General features: G+C 40.8%; 1 protein-coding gene across 1 annotated transcript; it reads left to right on the forward strand.

The window, feature by feature from the left end:
• The first annotated feature begins 1,154 nt into the window (after positions 1–1,154).
• ZNF596 (zinc finger protein 596) lies at positions 1,155–18,697 on the forward strand. Its single transcript, XM_012645885.1, has 6 exons — positions 1,155–1,210; positions 13,609–13,692; positions 15,328–15,454; positions 16,156–16,239; positions 16,760–16,839; positions 17,301–18,697. The coding sequence occupies exons 2-6, from the start codon at positions 13,681–13,683 to the stop codon at positions 18,507–18,509; spliced, it is 1,512 nt and encodes a 503-aa protein (XP_012501339.1). The 5' UTR covers positions 1,155–1,210; positions 13,609–13,680; the 3' UTR covers positions 18,510–18,697.
• The last annotated feature ends 1,020 nt before the right edge of the window (positions 18,698–19,717 follow it).

Here is a 19,717-nt window from a genome sequence, read left to right on the forward strand (position 1 = left end):
AACCAAGCGCCCAGACAAGAGACTGATGTCACATCAGCGTGCAGAGGCCACTGCACGTACATTACACCCATGGCCGCCACATCCTGAGTGTGGGGTACCTTGGTGTGGTGGAAACTGTGGGTTCCCCATTTCCAACTTTCCACATGGAGCCCCACTTGGGCCTCAGAACCGGCTTCCCCCCGACAGGAAGTCCGTGCCTCCGGGGCTGGGGCGGAAAGTCGCACTCACTGTCTGGGGCTCAGGTCTGCCGAGAAGACCTCAGGTCTCGGGACGGCAAGGCCTCACTCACCCTTGGAGCCTCAGGCCTGGAAACTCAAAGGCCTCACTGGCCCTGCTGCCTCAGGTCTGGGGAGAGGAAGACCTCACTCAGGCTCAGGGCCCTCCATGCCTCAGGTCTGGGGATGGGAAGGCCTCACTCATGTTTGGTGCTTCAGGTCTGGAAACTGGAAGGCCTCACCTGCCCTTGGGGGCCTCAGGTCTGGAGACAGGAAAGCCCTCTGCGTGGCCACTCTGCCTGAGCCCCAGCTCCTCTCCACCGGCTCAGCCTCTCCGCCTGAGGCCTCGCTCTGCCCGGCCCCACCCCACCCCTGCCGCTCTGCGGGAGGCCATGCTCCGCCTTGCCCCGCCTGCCCCTGAGGCTCCGCCTCAGGCCCCGCCCCTCAGAGCCCCACCCACTCCACCCGGCCCCGCCACTCTGCCCCATGTCCCCCTTCTCGCAGCCCCTCCCCTCCCAGCACCGTCCCGCCCTGCCACTCTGCCTGGGGCCCTGCCTGGCCCCACCCCACCCCGACCACGCACCACGCCCGGTTCCGCCTCTCTGCCCGCCGCCCTTCCCCACACCTCTGGGCCCCACCCCTCCTGTCCCGCCTCCACCGGAGGCCCTACCCGACCCGTTCTGCGTCACCCCACCGCGCCCGGCCCTGCCCCGCCTCACTGGGCCACACTCGGCCCCGCCTCTCCTGGCCCCACCCCGCCGGGACCCTGCCGCTCTGCCAGAGGCCCCGCAGCGTCCGGCCTGCCACTCTGTCCGAGTCCCTGCCTCGCGACGGCCCCGCTACTTTGCCAGAAACCCCGCTCCGCGGCGGCCCGGCCACTCGGGCAGAGGCCCCGCCCCACGCCGACTGAACCCGTATGTCTGAGGCCCCACCCCCTTCCGCGCGCAGTTTCCGGTTGACTCGGAAACGATTCTCTGGAGCCGAGGTCCACTCTGGTGAGTGCGCTCTGCTCTCTATTGTCGAACTCTGCACTGCTGCCCCCTCCCCGCCCGGTCCTCCACACCTGGTGTCGGGAGTCCCTGCAGATGTCTCAGGCCCCGCATCCGCCCTTCCGCCGGCGGGGAGTCCAGCGGCGCCCTGAGACGCTGCGAAGCCTTTTGCGCCGCCGCTGTGGCCGCGTCTGTGTCCCATTCTGGTTACGGTTAAAACGCCTCGGGGTGGTCCTCGCACGGTCTTTCCGCCCTCTTTACCGTCCACCCGCCGCGTCTGGTCCCCACTCGGGACATGGGCTGTCGCTCTTCGCCCCCAGCCTCGCCCCTCTCGGTCCCTCAGGCTGTCCTTGGATTCTGCAGACGCCAGTCCTCCCCTGAGGCACCTCCCCATCCGTCGCCCCTTGGGGCTGCGTTCTGCGGCTCCCCAGACCTCCCCTTCGGGGTCACCGCCTCAGGGAAGCCCCTGAGCCGGGGGCTGAGAGAGAGGACCGGCCCTGTCCTGTGACACCCCATGTCCCTGCACAGTCTCCTCCCACGGACTCTGTTTACCGTCCCCAAGTACATTCCTGTGGATGTCGAGGTGGGGCGGAGGATGAGGAGAAAAAAGACAGAGCCAGTTAGCGAGACAGAAAAAGGAACGGTAGTTTAGAAGACGGGAAGTGGGTGGGTGTGAGGAATGTGGAAAAAAAGAGTTAATGAGAGTAACCTGCACAAGAAGCAGTGGGATAAATGAAAATAGAGAAAAATGAGATCAGCAGAGAGAAGGAGGAGGCCTTGACTACCAGAAGCAGAGGGCAACAGAAGGGTAATTCCCTAATTCATTAGGTGGTTTTCTAATTCCCAAATTTATTTTACTTTTTAGATTTATTGTGTCAGGTTCAGATCATGATGCCTCAATACTGCTCTAGTCTTAATTATATATTGAAAATGTTTTTTGTTGTTTAGTAAATACTTTTATACTAACTTAGCATGTATTTGGTAAGGGCATTGATGATTTTTTTTATCTTAACAGTCAAAACGATATTTAAAAAGTCTAATATTCAATAGCTTCCTTTCTTACCTCATATGATCTTTTAGATAGGCTGTGGGCTAAAGTTTCCAACTAAGTATATGATCTTTTCAAGTTTTTTGGTCCCGTTTTCTGCAAATGTTAAAAGATGGGCTGGATTGTCCTGCAACTTAGTTCCAGCAGATCCCATATGTTCATAATGAATAAATTGCTCACCTATATTACCAAAGCTGACCTTTCTTTATGTTTTTCAGTGCCAGTAATTAGGTCTTTAAATTTTCATATTTTTGTTGGTTTAATGTTCTGGGAAAGAGAAATTAAACACTTTTAATGAATATGATTAAAACCATGAAAGACAAGTTGCTTTTGCTCAGAAGTATGACATATGATCTGATATCTTTAGGGGCAGGGATGATAAGGGCAAACTCTGCCACTCTTTCATGCAGACTTTGTCATTCCTGTGAGGCCAGTGCTGGTTACTCTCTACTAGCTTTTCCAGTTCACCTTTCCACCTGACCCAAAACACACACATACTGATACAAGGCAGCTGGATAGGAAGGAGAGCAAGATTCTTTAAGCATAGAACAAAAGGTATCTGTCCACTGAAGAGGTGGCGCTTCCTTCTGGGAAGGGAGCTTGGAGAAGGAAGGGCAATGCAGCTTGAGTATTCAGGATCCAGGGATAGAAGAGAACCTGGGAAGCTCAGGAAATGGAGGAAGGAAAAGCCTTGCCCATTCTTACCTGGTGACCTTGTGTTCAGTAGGTACCAGCAGAGACTGTAAGCTCTGACTGCAAGGGTCAGCCCAGCTCATATACATGCAACTGCTGAGTAGAATGTGGGCTTCACTAGGGCTAGAAGGTATTATGAGGAAAGCTGTAGGAATTTATTGTCTGGAATCCCTGATGGTTCTGTGGAAAGCAGAAGACTATCTTTTTCACATGTTGAGTTCTGTCCCGTGTGTGTGACTGTGGTAATGGAACGGGGCATGTTGATTGGAAGCCCTGAAAGGCATATTCCTAATACTCAGGAATGACTTCCCAAGACTAAGAAAGATCAGAGAAGGAAAATGAGAAACAGGAATGGTATTTTCACTGGAAAAAGTCGTTATTCATTGATCGTTCTGTTCTTTCCTTCCTAGAATGGTGTTTGTAGAATGTACTAATCTCTGACTCTCAAGTATCCTGGCTAACACGTTTCCTAATTCACCCATAGCCTTCCCTTACCCCCTTCCATTTTCATACCAATACCATCGTACTGTGAATCAGTGACAAAGAACTGGTGAAGTTCCATTTGTGGGGTTGTATGGGAAGGGCTTCACACCCTGACATGGATTAGAAATGAGGAGTGGGCCCCATTGTCTCAGTGAGGTTGGACAGTAGGGATTATTTAGAGGCCACATCTGGTTGCGCTGCCAGATCTCTGTAGACCAGGATTAAAGAAACTACACATATCAGTAGTGAGTTATTAAATCATATGACAACTCCTGGAAAAGAAGATTGATGAGGGGAAATTTGTTGTACCTGATTATATGATGTATTTCAAGCTTAACAAAGCAAATCAATGTGGATCTGGCCTCAAAGTATTAATGATTTGGGATAGAAGGAACGTTTAGAAACTGATAACCATAGAGATTAAGGTGGTATTTCATCAACATTATGGAGTGTGTTTTATTCCATAATTGCTTTTTAAAAATGGAATCAACGTAAATGTCTAACAGTAGAAAGTTTTGTGAATTTTTCGTAGCACATCCATTCCAAGGAGACCTTGATGTTCATGGATTTGTAAAGAATGTTGCATTGGCTGTCTCTTAGCACACTGACTTCCCTGCAGATGTCTGAGGGTTCATCCACTTTGGGTAAGTTGAGTTTTGATTGCTGGGTCACGGAGTAGCGCATTTCATATTGTAATATATTCTAGCAAGATGCATCCCCAAAGCTGCATAGATATCCTTGTCTACCACCAACATGTGAAGTTTCCCTACTCCTTTAACCAGGACTTAATACTATATGTATATTTTTTGTAGATTTAGATAAAATGACAATTCATTGTATTTATTTCCATTTCACAAATTACTTGTGAGACTGAATAAATTTTATTTTTTTATAGATATAAGTATGCAAATTGAATTTTTCTACTTATTTTTGATATATTTTAGAGAGATTTTATGTTGTAGTTTAATCATACACACACACTTTGGTATGTTTTTGCATTGAAAACAAACTCACTCCTTCATGCCCTTTGATTTTTTATTTTCCTTAGGAAGGCATGACCTATTTTATCTGATAAAATAATATGTTTCACTCAGTCCTGATACTATATTTAATATTGTGTTTTGAATATTTGACTATTTTAAATTTTGAAATCGTATAGGTTTAGATGAAATTTGTCATGTCTCCATCTTTCTCATTTTGGTTGTATCCTTACCCAAAATTAAAATACAAAATTGTCTTTTAGGCTACTTCTCATTTTTTTAAGTGAAGTACCACATGTGACTTTTAAGTTTAGGTTGCATTGAATGTCTGCAGTCACTGGAGTTGATGTCACTATGTCCTCCAGTCTAAGATTTGTTTTGCCAGGCTTTATTCATGTCATTTTTATGTGCCCAATAAATTTCTTTACGTGGGACTGCAACTTTATTTCACATGAGAGTCATAATGTTTTGCTGTTGTGAATAAAGGCTGATTTTCATGTGTTCAATTAGTTTATGAATTATTGCCACTAAACAGGAGATATTCATTTCAGTAAATTTGGAATAGTTTTGCCCACTTTTTAAATATTCTTATTAGCATTAATGGTTAAAATAGATTCTCCTACTTTTTTGAGTTTTCAGTCTTATCATCTGAGAATAAGTAAAGTTTCAACTCTTTGACTCCATTTTTGTATTCTCTCTCCTTTTTTCTCTTGTCTTGGTCTGGACTCAGGCATTCTGTGTGGTGGTGAATGGCAACAGCCCTAGTTAGCCCCTTTTTTTCATCCTTACCTTTAGTGGAAATACATCTGTTTCCTGCTAAATATGTTTGTTGAAATTTTCTTGATTAACAAGAATTATCCCCCCCCACCACACTTGACATGATTTTTAAAGATTATAAATTATTTTTGAAGAATTAAATCAATTAAAAATATTTTTTCAAGGATCTATTGATGCGATCTATTTTATTAATCAGTAAAATTACTAAATGAAAGTAATAGGTTTCCCAGTATTGAATCATCCTTTCATTATTACAATAAACTCCACTTTACAGTGTTCTGTTATTATTTAACCATACATGTGATGGCCAAGTGGCCAAAATAAATAGCTAAATGGCTAAAATTGTATTAATAATTTTTGCACGTATACTCACTGAAAATTGTTGAAACTCATGAGGACAGGCTTATTTTTCTCCTCCAGAAGAATTTACATTACAGAGAAACTATAAGTGATTTAACATGTTGAAGAACTCTCACAAATCCCTTTCAGAGACAGACTCTGATATGTAGTTTATATATTAAAATAGACTACTCAGATTGTTCTCCTTATTTAGGACTGAATGTTTATTTTCAGTTTAGATTTTCTTGGTAGTTAATTTATCCTGGATATTCAAATTCATGAGAATAGAATTCTTCCCATTTCTAACGTTTTAAATTATTGCTTTGAAATAAGTACATGGTCTGTTTTAATTACCAGTGTTATTTTTTCATAATTTCATTCTCACAACTTCTATTTGATTTCTGTCAAATCTGTTTCTTTAATTCATTCTTTGGTCATTTATTTAATCCTTTTATTTTTTCAACTTTTATAAATATCTACTTAATTTTTAACAATTTGAAAAGTCAAATAAGTCCTGTTCGCTTTTTCCTTTTCTTGGTTTATAACTGTTTTTAAAGTTTTACATTTCTTCAAGATTACAGTTGTAGCCATAATTCCATGGTTTTGTCTACCTTCAATCTTCATGGTTATCATGACTCTAATTGGAACACCTCTTTGATTTTACCGGACCTTATTGTTAAACACATTAACTGCCATGTGAGTTGTATTTAACTCATGCTAGTTTTGAGCCCGGGGCCTTGTGAAACATATGTAACTCACATGTCTCTTCATGTTGGGAACCACAAGAACTATTTTGCAAGTTCCATATAACTCATGCACAGAAAACAATAAAAAAGAAACGAATTTTTCATTAAATTAGTAAAGAATCCTATTGTTTTTGAAGTTTTTATTCTGTTTTCATAATAATACACCATGGCCCCAAGGAAAAAAAAAATTTTTCTAATGTGGCAGTCAGTGTTAAACTGTCTTTGTCAGTTTTGTTGGACTACATGATTATTGCATATTTTCATTTTGATTTTAATATGTGATAAAATCAAAAGTACCTGTGGCCTATTTCATGTACTATTTTTTGAAATCAGCTGATATTTTCTCTGGGTAAACTACACAGTCATATTTGATGTATACCCACTGGTATACTGAAGTGGAAAAAAAAGTCTTTATAATTTGGATAAAGGTTCAATTTGTATTTACTAGTTATATATAATAAGTCCTCAATATGTCTACTCTTATTATTGCATTACAGATATAATGATCTTAGAGCACATGGTTATTAAATCCCCCCATCAAATTTAAGGAATTAGCACTTTCTCTTTGAATTTCTGTGTTTCTAATTATGTTTTTCCAACATAAATTATTAGCTATGTACACATTTGTGAATATCATATTTTGGTATTTAATTTTTGCTAGGATTATAGACTTGACTCCAGATCTAAACCCAGCATGTAGCAGACCCACCAAAAATGTACATTAAGCCCCCAGCACTATTATAACCCCCATGGCCTGGCTGGCCTCTGCCCTCCTTAGCCCCTTGAGATGTGGACATCTCAGTTGGCATAACTCAGCTGTGGCTGTTGGCGGATCTGATCCTTAGTATGCCCTATTGGCAGGGGGTGACCCAGGCCTGCACAAACTATTTCTGGTCTCCTTGGAAGACTTAGAAAATTCTGAGATTTTGCTTATGAGGGTGGGACGCCCTCTGCATGGAAAAGAAAAACAACCTGCAGGCCTCTAGATCCACATCCATCTTTCTTGGTACCTATAGTGATTTAAACATGATCAGGGGATCACAGGGGCCTTGGATGCCCTTCTTACACCTTCGTTGTCTGCAGTGGTGATTCCCACACTGCTGAACCGAGGTAGAGAATTCTGAGGAGGCTGGTGTGGCTGGGGACACCTTATCCAGCATTTCTAGGAAGGTAAAAGTAGTTTGTGGGCCTTTGAGTAGACTTAGAAAAAATTTTGGGCCAAGGAAGCACACCCTGGAAAGACTAGTGCCAGAAGTTGATGGAAATTTGATGGAACATGTGGATTTTTTTGTGAAGCTCAGGCAAGCCAGGGTGTCATCTCTGAGGCTGTAATGCTTGCCCGGTGGGTCTTTGACTCTGGAGAAGGAGTTGGAATCATTCAGAAGGCCCGTACAACTGAAGGATACTACACGGTATAGCAGGAATCTGGGAGCAACTATGTATATGTATGTATGTATGTTGGGGAACTCTCCATAGTGACCTTCAGTAAATTGGATAATCTCTGTGTACAGAGCAACCACAAAAATAGTCTTTAATAGTAAATGTAATACCTAAAATAATATTAAATAATAGCGTAGTATCAATATTATCATAACGATATTAGTATTGCTGCTAATAAGAATGATAATACACCTAAGGAGATGGGAGATTAGAGGACAGACTTTTCCAGGTCAGTAACACGCTACTGATACTGGGCCTCATGGAGTATTTTGGAGTCGGAGTCTTAGATTTGCACAATGAAACATGTTTGTAAGGCAAACACAACCAGCATGAGGGAAAAGAAGACCAACCTGCAGGAGGGCATGGGCTAATTTAGAAAGTCCTTTGCCAGCTCACCAAAGAGAGGCCTGTGAGGTAGAGGAGAGGGGAACCTGTTGTAGGGACTCCCCTGTGCACAAAACCCACAAAATTCATGACTTGTAGGGAATCCTTGAAAGGAAGGCAAGCTTCCAAATCCACATCCAGCACACAAAAGCCCACCTACAACGTGCATAGAACCCCCAGGACTGTCTCAGTCCTCACTGCCTGGCTTCCCTTCTGCTCTCTGTTCCGCCAAGATTCCTGGAGACGCAGACGCTTTGGTTCATACTTGTCATCGCAGAGCTGTTGAAGGAAGTCATCCCCAGTGCTCCCAGACCAGCACTGGGCTCGTGGACCTGCTCAAGCAGTTGCCAGGCTCCCTGGAGGACAGAAAATGCTGCAGTGGCTGTGTCAGGTTGCACCAGCGTGTCCTGGGCAACTGAGTGGATGTCGAACATTTCCAGATGTTCAGGCAGGCCTAGAAAGCCCTACTAGAGCCTCAGTTGTTGGAAGTGGTGGTCCCAGGCTCCTCAACTGATGTACAAAATTCTGAGGAGGCTTGGGCTGGCTATGTGTATGCATATTGGGGAAAGCTCCGTAACGATCTTCAGGAAATCGGACACTCTATGTTCGTAGAGCTGATATATTCAATGTATGACAACAGCCACAAAAATAATACATGGTAACAAATGTAATAACAAAAATAACGATGGATAATAATAGTGATGATGAACATGATTCATTGTAATATTACTGCTATTACTAATCATAGCAATAAAAATAGGAGCTAGGAGATTAGACTCCATTCAGTGAGTGAAACAGTAATGATTTGTGGAGTCAAGGGACAGTTTAGAGTCAGAGTCTCAGGTTTGCACAATGGGAAGTGTCCAGTAGCCAAATGTGAACAGCAGGACGGGAAAAGAACACCAACCTCAAGGAGAGTGTGGTGAACATACGGATGTATGCACCACTCTGGCTGGATTATTTTCCACACTTATGCCATTTAGAGCATTTCAAGTTTGATTTCTTAGGTGTTTAGAAAGACGAATGTTATGACAGAATTATTTCCCACATTCATAAATTTATTTATAGATTTCAGTGTAAATTATCTCACATTAACAGGAGAACTTTGAACAAAGGCTTTCACACATAGATGACATTCATATTGCTTCTCTCCCATATGACTTTTCTTGTGGTATTTAAGGTTAGAGCAGTTAGTAAAGGCATTACCACATATATGGGGAATGGCTTCTCTCCATTTTGAGTTCTCTCATGTTGTCTAAGTTACGTTTTGAACAGAGGCTTTCCCATATATCTGACATTCATATAGTTTCTCTCCACTGTACATTTGCTCATGTCATTTAAAGAATAAGTCATTACATTCATTATAGGGTTTATCTCCAGTGTATGTTCTCTCAGATTGTCTAAGGTTAGAACAATAACTACTTTCCCACATTGGAGACATTCGTATTATTTCTCTGCAGTGTGTATATTCCCTGAAAGCTAATTCGTATTGATTACAATCATAGTTTCTCTCCAGTGTGGTCTCTCTACTGTCAGTAGAGGTGCAAACTCTAACTGAAATATTTCCCACATTCCTTCCATTTGTAGGTGATAGTGTTGCTTTCCAGACTGAGGTAGCACATGCCAAGTAAGTGCTGAGTTACGAGACAACTTTCCTATACATACTGCATTTAAAAGACTCCTACTCTGTGTGAAACCAATGCTATTGATGAAAAAAAAAAAAAGACTTTTAAAAGTTTGACTCCGTACATTTTTTCACTCATTTCTCTGCATTTGTTCTTTGTGTTGATTATTCAGTGTGACCCTCCAGTTAAAATCTTCCCAGTCTTGGTTTCAAGATTCACTGATTCATGTGGCATATTACTCTCATTTAGAACATAGGATTTCTGTTTATACTTTCTGGCATCTCAACTGTGGGATTTCAGCTGTAATTTTGAAGTCTTCATCATGTCTCACACGCTTGTTAAATAAGCCCACATTTATGTATTTTTTCATTTTAAGATATTAGATTACAGATATTTAAAGAAAACTTCGAATTAAAAACAGGCAAACTTTTATGCTGAGACAGAGTTCTGTCGAATGTTGCATTCACATGATTGTCCTACCTTTGTAACTTTTCCCACATGCAGACTTCTAATACGGAGGGCTCTCATGAAGCTCGCTGCTCATGTGCACTTTAGAGGGGTGATTCCTATAGACACCCTTGCATGGAAATTATCTTGTCTTCTAAGTCTGCATTTACTAACTGAAAAAAATGGGAGGATAAAGCTGTTACAGTGTACGTTGAGAAATAATGAAAATGTTTTAAGAGTGCACTAAGCACGTGTAAATATGTCTTAATATTGACCTTAAGAGAAAGAATGCAAAATGGAAATTTATTAGTGAGCAGGATGACATTTTAGGAGATTACAAAGTAATACACATTTTCAGGACGTGAATAAGAGAAAAAATAAGGATGGAAAGATTATGATGTGGAGGTCAAATAATGTCAGTCAGAAAGACGGGAACTAGAAAAGGGTACTCTGCGAAAGTATAGCTCCAAGGAAAATACGAAAATTCTTTGGAGGAGAAGCAAGTTCTGAGGAAAGTACAGATTGATAGATGAATAGATACTGATATATAGCAGTAACTCTGGCATTATCTCACTCTGCTTTTCAGAAATAGTCCAGAAAATCTGAAGTTAATGTTACCAAGTCCTGCTCCTTCACTGAACAAACAGGGTTTTCCTTGGGCTGATCCACACGTGTCTGGGGAATCCTTTTCCTTCACTCGACTTCTCCTTTCCTTGTTCCAGTTGGGAAATCTCATGTGATTGGCAGAGTTGATATTCTGAGTGTGGATTAAAAAGGTACATGATTTTTTACTTCTCTCCTAAGAACAAAGCATGATGCTTAAGATCGGGGTAGGTTGCCAAGGTGGGGAAATGTGAACTTTGTTTTTTTTTTTTTTGAGACAGATTCTTGCTCTGTTGTCCAGGCTAGAGTGCCGTGGCATCAGCCTAGCTCACAGCAGCCTCAAACTTCTGGGCTCAAGCAATCCTCCTGCCTCAGCCTTCCAAGTGGCTGGGACTACAGGTGTGAGCCACCTCACCTAGCCTGGAAATGTGAACTTTGAAAGGAATTATGGCATAAGGAGAGAGGAGCACTGTGAACACTGAGAATGCTGAAGGTCCCTCTGCAGATCAGTAAAACTATCTGGCCTTGCCCCAAGGGCACTATGGCCTCTGGTTGCTGTTGCCAACAGCCAAACTCAAAGACAGATGAAGAATCTAAGGGATTCAATCAGTGAAGAATTCATATTTCCTCAATGAGTTGAAACTAATTAGACATAAGATCCACCAGAAAACTGTCAATTGGGGAAAAACGACAATGTGTCCTCTCCTGATTTTAAAAGTGCGATGGCCTCGGCCAGTGCTACTTGTGAGGTAGATGTGAATACTTCCAAACTGCATATAAGTAAACTGAAATCATTGCATTTTGTATGTTTATTAACCCATGGCACTGAAAAAGTTCTTCAGTTCCCCTGACCCCAAACTCTGGGACTCCCTGACTCACATCACATGTGAATTGTGTTCGCCTTCATCGAAACCTCTATGGAATTACAGTTATTCTTGGCTTATTCACTAGCATTGGTTTTCCAGCCCCATATGAAACTTCATTCCCTTCCCAATCCACCCTGCCCATCTCTGGGATACAGCTGTCCTCAAACACCTTGGCATCAGCACATGGGGTTTCAAGCAATACAATTTCCTTAACTCTGACTTTAGTCTGTCCCCGTGTTATTAGCTATCAACCACACAACTTAAGAATTTGTTTTATAATAAGGTGGATCAATTAAATAACTTATTCCATGTTGGAAGGATAAGTGGTCCCCGGCCTCTAAATCTAGTCCTTAAAATCTCTCAGACCAGAAAGTAGCAGCAATACATAGACCAAAAAGTTTTGCATGCCCTCTCAGAATCACAATCATTGCTGTTATCTCTACAGTGAGTAATATGATCATCCCTCATTTCTACCCCGGCCACATATATAACTTCTCCCTGCAGACTTCCGTCAGCATCAGTGTAAATGTTCTTCATAGAACTCTTTGGTGATCCCCAATACATGTTAGCCTCCCCTTCCCTTCCTTTTTCCCTTAATTATAACTCTACAGTCTCTCTCTTTTTTTTTTTTTTTTTTGAGACAGAGTCTCACTCTTTTGCCCGGGCTAGAGTGAGTGCCGTGGCGTCAGCCTAGCTCACAGCAACCTCAAACTCCTCGGCTCAAGCGATCCGCCTGCCTCAGCCTCCCGAGTAGCTGGGACTACAGGCATGTGCCACCATGCCCGGCTAATTTTTTCTATATATTTTTAGTTGTCCGATTAATTTCTTTCTATTTTTAGTAGAGACGGGGTCTTGCTCTTGCTCAGGCTGGTCTCGAACTCCTGAGCTCAAACAATCTGCCCGCCTCGGCCTCCCAGAGTGCTAGGATTACAGGCGTGAGCCACCGCTCCCGGCCTCTACAATCTCTTGATGTCATCCCTGTAATTTATCATTATAAATGTGTTTTTTTGTTTGTTTTTGTCTATTTTCCTCACTGGTCTAATTGCAAAAAAATTGACCCCTGAGTGCTATGATGAGGCAAGTTTCTCTTTAACCATTAGTGTTGAATTATAAATCCAGAGAGACTGCATGTTTGCAGTAAACTAATCGGAGATGGCCTGTCCCCAAATCTCATAAGTCAAATAATTATCTTCCGATCTACAATTAATTTATAGTTAGTATCCTTTATTTCAACTTGAAGAACTACCTTCAGCATTTCTTGTAAGATCGGTCACTGAATTGATTAACCCCATCATAGAATGGAATCTGAAGTTGCTTGGTTGATAAACAAATTCTTGCAGAACTAATCTATAAGTCAGGGTTGAGGGAGTGATATTGCTGGAAACCCCATGTGAAGGAGACAGAATGATTCAGAAAAAGTGTATCCAGAGGGCCAGGGACAGGGAAGAGGAGGGATGGAGTGAGGCTCCAGAGGGCTGGGATGGATGCTGAAGAAAGACTGCAAGTGCACAAACGAGGAATAATTCTCAAATTCTACAGTGTTTCCTGGAGGTGGAGACCACAGTTCACGTGTGGCATGTGGCAGAAGAGCACCATGAACACATTCTGTTATAGCCAGTGACATGGGGATGGACTGAAGTCCAAGTTAATCCAGTCCTTGTGATTTGGAATCATGGAAGGAATTTAAAACTTCATGATTCCATGGGCTTATTAAGACTCATATAAAGCTCAATGATTTTCACATTCTTATCTCTGAAATCAAGGTATTTATATCTTCTTTATTAGCAATAATAATCATAGTCTTCTAACCCTGGAAGAAAGAGGAGAGGCTGCCCCTGTTTCTCTTAGAGCATGCTGCATGTCCCTGTTGGTTAGACTGGGCTGCTTTTAAGTGACAAATTGGGGTTTCGGGACACGTAGGTCTGGAGACTGCACAAAACAGGACTGTCATTGGTTTCTTTCATCTTCCTCAGATTTTCCTCGTGAATACTTGGACTGTGTGAGTGAAAACCCAGGGGAAGATACTTGTTGGCTGAGCTAGTACAATGCAGTCACGGGTGAGTGGGGAATCCATCTTTCTACTGAAATTGTACCCCTGTTGCCAGCCTATAGGCAGGTTTCTCCTATTAGCATGGATGTTCTAAGTGCACTCAGAGCGATTCAAGGATCTAAACTCCACTTAAGATTCCTCAGGTCTCTGGAATCATCATACTGGCTCAAAGGCACATCAAGAAGTAATCTCCTTCAACATTACACTAAGGCGTTCCAGACTCTGTTAAGGCTGTATATTACAGAAGAGATGGGAGAGGTTTTGTTTCTCTCATCCAGCCTAAGGCCTTATTGGGGAAAGAATTCACTCATTAACCATGTTATTGGCAGGAATGGGCTTAGGACTGTGGTGAATGCCGCGATGAAGATGAATGAGAGCAGAAGGTTACAGTCCACAGAGAGGCAGATGTTTTCCTAGGTGAGCCTAGTCAATCCAGTTGTCAGGTGCTGGAGGAGGGCTCTATAGCATTGAAGTGAAAGCAGATAGGTTTAGGCCAGAGAAGACAATGAGGAATCATTCATTTATATTGCCTATTTTAAAAATCTTTAAAGGTTGGATAGAATATATTTGTACTTTTTGGAAAACTTCTAAAAAAAGAAAACTATAATTTTTGCTATTACTTTTGTCCCCAAATTAGCCTTTGTTCAAATTTAATAACTGGAAGCAATGTATAGGGAGTATTGTTTCCTTCATTTTGGCTGTGCATGTAGGTGAAGGAGTATAGGAAATGGAGTAAATTTATAGACCTGGGGAAATTTTTGAAGTGGAGAGACCAGACAACAAAGGCTTTTTTTTTTTTTTTTTTACCCCTGAACATAGAGACAAGATGAAGAAACAAAAGAGAGGATGCTAGCTGGTGTTTGTTGGTCACAGAAGAAATTGAGAAAGGAGTCCTGAGACCATGGGAAGGGTTAGGATGAGACTGTCCTTCAGTACAGAGGTCTTAGAGCTCCTGGCTTGTGCTGCTGAACCATTTATCCTTATCTGTGAACACCAGAGTTGTGTAGAGATGAGAGGCTGCATCTACTGATCCTACCTTCTGTGTAAAAGTTTTACATTCTGCAGAATCCTTCAGTGTTGTTAGTCATTTAATGAATAACATACCTGTAACTTGTATCTAAAAAACGTTTGACACATGGGAAGCACTTTACACATTAGCTCATTGGATCTTTCAGAACTCATAACAGGTCTTTATTCACTGATGAGGAAATTGAGGTCCAGTAGGGGACTATCTAACTGTAGTCATGATTAAAATGTGACAAATCGTGGATACTGCTTGCCTTGTGATGAGTCTATAGATTTTGTTGAAGTTGATGGTGAGGAGAATTTTAGTTATAAGTTTCCAGGTGCAAATTTTATGATTAGTGTCTGGAAGTTATAATTACAAGTTTATTAGGAAATCTCTAGGTTATATTATGTCATACTTCATGTGATATTTCTTTATATGAAATTTTATGTGTGAACATATCTGAAAGCCAGATTCCCAGGTCACACTGAGAACCATGTGACTGGAACCCCAAATACTATTTGCGCTTTCTATTCATACCACCCCCCACTTCGTCAGTACCGTTACTTCGACCGTGCTCCACTCAACATTGGCAGAGGTGGCCCTTTTTGGAGCAGAGTGTTCATAATGTTTTAGGGATCCATGACCTTCGAGGATGTGGTTGTAGACTTCACACAGGAAGAGTGGACCTTGCTGGACATATCCCAGAGGAAGCTGTATAGAGACGTGATGCTAGAGAACATTAGTCATCTGGTCTCTATTGGTGAGTCTCTTAATGTTTATGATGTATGTCTGTTTACATTCATTCATTCATTCTTTCATTGATTAATTCATTCCGCAAGTATCGAGAACAGTTTTCCCACCTATCACTTCAACCTCTGCTTTTATCCCTTCATAACTCTCATGACCTGCCAGCAATTTGTTTCTTTACTTTTCACTTATTTTAATTTATCATCTCAACTAGAATGTAATCTTTTTGACCACAATTTCATGTTCTTACTGTTCAATCCCAAAAACTCAGAACAGTGGTGGCAATTCACTGTCTTTGAATGGATAAATAAATGTATTTATTTTTTAAAAATAACTATTCTGTTGTAGAGACTATTTCACACAGAACCTGGATTGTTCTGATAGAGCTTATGTTTACTGGATTCTTTTTGGATATAATACTCAAATGCCACGAAAACTTGTAATTTCCTACTGATTGAAAATACTGAGCACCCTGCAACCTGTCTTTGAACTTAGTCATGGCCGTTAGCAATTATAGGTCTTCCACGTCTTTGGGAGCAAGTTCAAGAGCTACCCTTTTGCTCGTGAAGGACTGTAAATGTCTTCAAGGTACTCTTCCTGGGCTGACCTTCAATGGCTACCTTAGTCTTCCTCAGTATTATGCCCTGTGTTTAATCACCATACACGGTTATCAGCATAGAACTCAAAATCCATGCATCTTTTCCCCACAAACAGGCAAACAGTTCTGCACATCAGGTGTGCTTTCCCGTTTGGAGCCAGAAGGGGAACTTTCAAGAGAAGGAATAAATGTTCTGCAAGGCCAGAATCCAGGTGAGCTCCAAGAAGCAGTGCTTCAATAGAAGGAAGAGGAGCATGGTCAGTGAGTGAGTAGGCCCTAAGAGTTATCAAGTAAAGATTTCTTAAATTAGTGATATTTTCTGAAATGAAAGCAAAGGCATAAGGGAAAAATTCATGAGATATTGTTATAATGCATTGCAGGCATCAGTTTCTATTCAGGTGTCTCTCTGTCGTTGTCTTTGGCTTTAGTAAAGGGGATGTCTGTGTACTTATTGGAGTTAAGCTTTTACATAATGACCCTTGTCGTGGTCCTCTTCTTTGAAAATTTTCCTTTCTGCCCCAACTTACCATCTTTATTTTTTTCATATCCTGAAAATGTCAGTTGTCAATGTCCTATACTTTACTCTCTAGAGTATCCTTAATTTAACATTCTTTGCCTGTGTGTCAGTATTTGAAATACACTCAGATGGGCTTGGGAGCTGTTTAACATATTCATTCCCCTAAATGCCAATCTGGCAATTGTTTTTTTCAGTTATTTCAGGTAGAGAAGGTGACTTTAAACAAGAAATGACATCGATACAACATATCTATCAGAAGGACATATCCACCATCAGCACAATGGTAAGCTTTATTGGTGTGAATCTGTTCTTAAAAATAGAAACCTAGAAATGGAATAAGTTTGGAATTTGGTATAGTTTACTGTACCTAAATTTGGGATCAAGGGCTGTCTCAGCAGAAGGTTTTGGTTCCTTTGAATTTAGGGAAGAAATTAACTTGATATAAAACCATAACATGAGGTCTTATAACAGGAAAATTATATAAACATGACTATATGCCTATACTTTGAAATGTAATAAAGTCTTAAAAATCTGTCTGGCTCTTCAGCTGGGATGCTACAAAAGAGAAAATCTCTATGCATGCAGTTAGGTAATATGCCATATTTATGTAACTAATACAAAAACAATTTTAACTGGAGTCTACTACTAAATGATTACTCTAGAATTAACATGTAGAGAAATCAAGGAAGGAAGGAAAGAATGTGGACAATCCTCTAATATCTTTCATTTCCTTCCCAAAAGCAGAGACTTCATACTCAAGATGATCCTTTGGAATGTAATAATTTGAGAGAAGATTTCATTGATCATATAGCATTAACTCAAAATATGATAAGTCACATGGGAAAGAAACACTGTGTAAGCAAAAAATTTGGGAAATCCTTCAGTGACTGGTTATCTTTTAATCAATATAAGGAAATTGACACTAGATGTAAATCGTATGAAAGTCATCTGTGTGGTTATGCCTTTAATCAGAGCTCTTCCCTTAGACAACACAGTAAGACTCACACTGGAGAGATAACATTTGAATGTGATGTGTGTGGTAAAACCTTCAGTAAAAGTTCTAATCTTAGACGACATGAGATGATTCACACTGGAGAGAAACCACATGGATGTCACCTGTGTGGAAAAGCCTTTACTCATTGCTCTGACCTTAGAAAACATGAGAGAACACACACTGGAGAGAAACCATATGGATGTCATCTATGTGGGAAAGCCTTTAGTAAAAGTTCTAACCTTAGGCGACATGAGATAATTCATACTAGAGAGAAAGCACATGGATGTCATCTGTGTGGGAAAGCCTTCACTCATTGCTCTGATCTTAGAAAACATGAGAGAACTCACTTTGGAGAGAAACCCTATGGATGTCATCTATGTGGGAAGGCCTTCAGTAAAGGTTCTTACCTTAGACAACATGAGAGAACTCACAATGGGGAAAAGCCATATGAATGTCATCTGTGTGGAAAAGCCTTCTCTCACTGTTCTCACCTTAGACAACATGAGAGAACTCACAATGGAGAGAAACCACATGGATGTCATCTATGTGGGAAAGCCTTCACTGAATCTTCTGTGCTTAAACGACATGAAAGAACTCACACAGGAGAGAAACCTTATGAATGTCATGTATGTGGGAAAGCGTTCACTGAATCTTCTGACCTTAGACGACACGAGAGAACTCACACTGGAGAGAAACCATATGAATGCCATTTATGTGGAAAAGCCTTCAATCACTCTTCTGTCCTTAGACGACACGAAAGAACACACACTGGAGAGAAACCGTATGAATGCAATATATGTGGTAAAGCCTTCAATAGAAGTTATAACTTTAGACTTCATAAGAGGGTTCACACTGGAGAGAAGCCATATGTGTGTCCTATATGTGGGAAAGCTTTTAGTAAATGTTTTAACCTTAGACAACATGAGAGAACTCACACTAAAAATGTAATAAAAGTGTAAGATTCATCAGTCGTAGCTTCAACCCCTAAATACACCAAAGGACTAACACATTGAAGAAACATTATAATCAGCGTGGAAAAACTTTTATTTATCATTACTTCACTCAACCTAAATTAACTCAAAATGGTGAGAATCCATATGTATTTTGTCTATATGGCACAAACTTTAGACACTGGACTGCCCATATATATCCTAGGTGGATGAGGCCTCTTGAACAAGTCGGATATTCATAGCGGAGAAGTTACCCCATGAAAAATCATGAGAAATTTTTTTATTAATAGAGCAACACTTGTAGGATAGGTCAGGATGCACATGATATAAAACACTCTAAATGTCATGAGTGAGGGAAAGTCATCAGTTAGTTACTCATTCCTTAGTCAATACCAATGTTTTTCCACTGAGGAGAAAACAATCTTTACAGGAAAATGGAAAAAGCCTCAGACAGATTTCATGTCTGAAAAGTCAGGCTGGGAAGAAAATTCTAAAAAGCCATTGAGCATACACTTGAGCAAAAAATTCAGAATTTTGGACAGACTTGTTATTGAAAATATGTAGGATAAAATGTGCAATTCTGAAGTGATCTGGGAATATCGAATGCAGAGCTGTCTACGAAATAAAAAGAAATGAGATAAATTTGATTAATAACTGGCAAAAATTCAAGTAGTAAGTGTTGTTGCTAAATAATATTTTGGTCAAACTCTAGGCTTTTTATTAAGTTTTAAACACATACATTTGTGTCAATGGAACTAATACATGTAGAGCACAAAATCATATGTCCTAACTTTAGTATTAGTGGTATATATGTACATGGCAATGATGAAATCAAACATGGATTATTAAATACTAACTTTATAAGTAAATCTCATGGTACATGAATTTGCCTCCTTCATTTTTAAACCAGGTTATTGAAGTGTAATTGACACACACGGCTGTGCAGATTTAGCGTGTACAACGTAAGGAGTTTAGAGGTAAGTGTACAGCCATGAAGCCATCACTACTATCTATGCCACAAACATATTCATCCCCTTCAAAAGTTTCCTCCTGCCTTATTTTATCATTATTTTTTTCTCAATCCTTAGCAAATTTTTAAGTATGTAATACAGTACTAATGACTATAGGCACTATGTTGTAAAATTTAATATTGTAAAAAAATTAAAAGTAATTGGCAATGAATCTATTTAAATAAAAATTGACAATCTTGGATAATT

Source organism: Propithecus coquereli, unplaced genomic scaffold, assembly GCF_000956105.1.
Source record: "Propithecus coquereli isolate 6110/MARCELLA unplaced genomic scaffold, Pcoq_1.0 Scaffold238, whole genome shotgun sequence".
NCBI classification, from domain to species: Eukaryota; Metazoa; Chordata; class Mammalia; order Primates; family Indriidae; genus Propithecus; species Propithecus coquereli.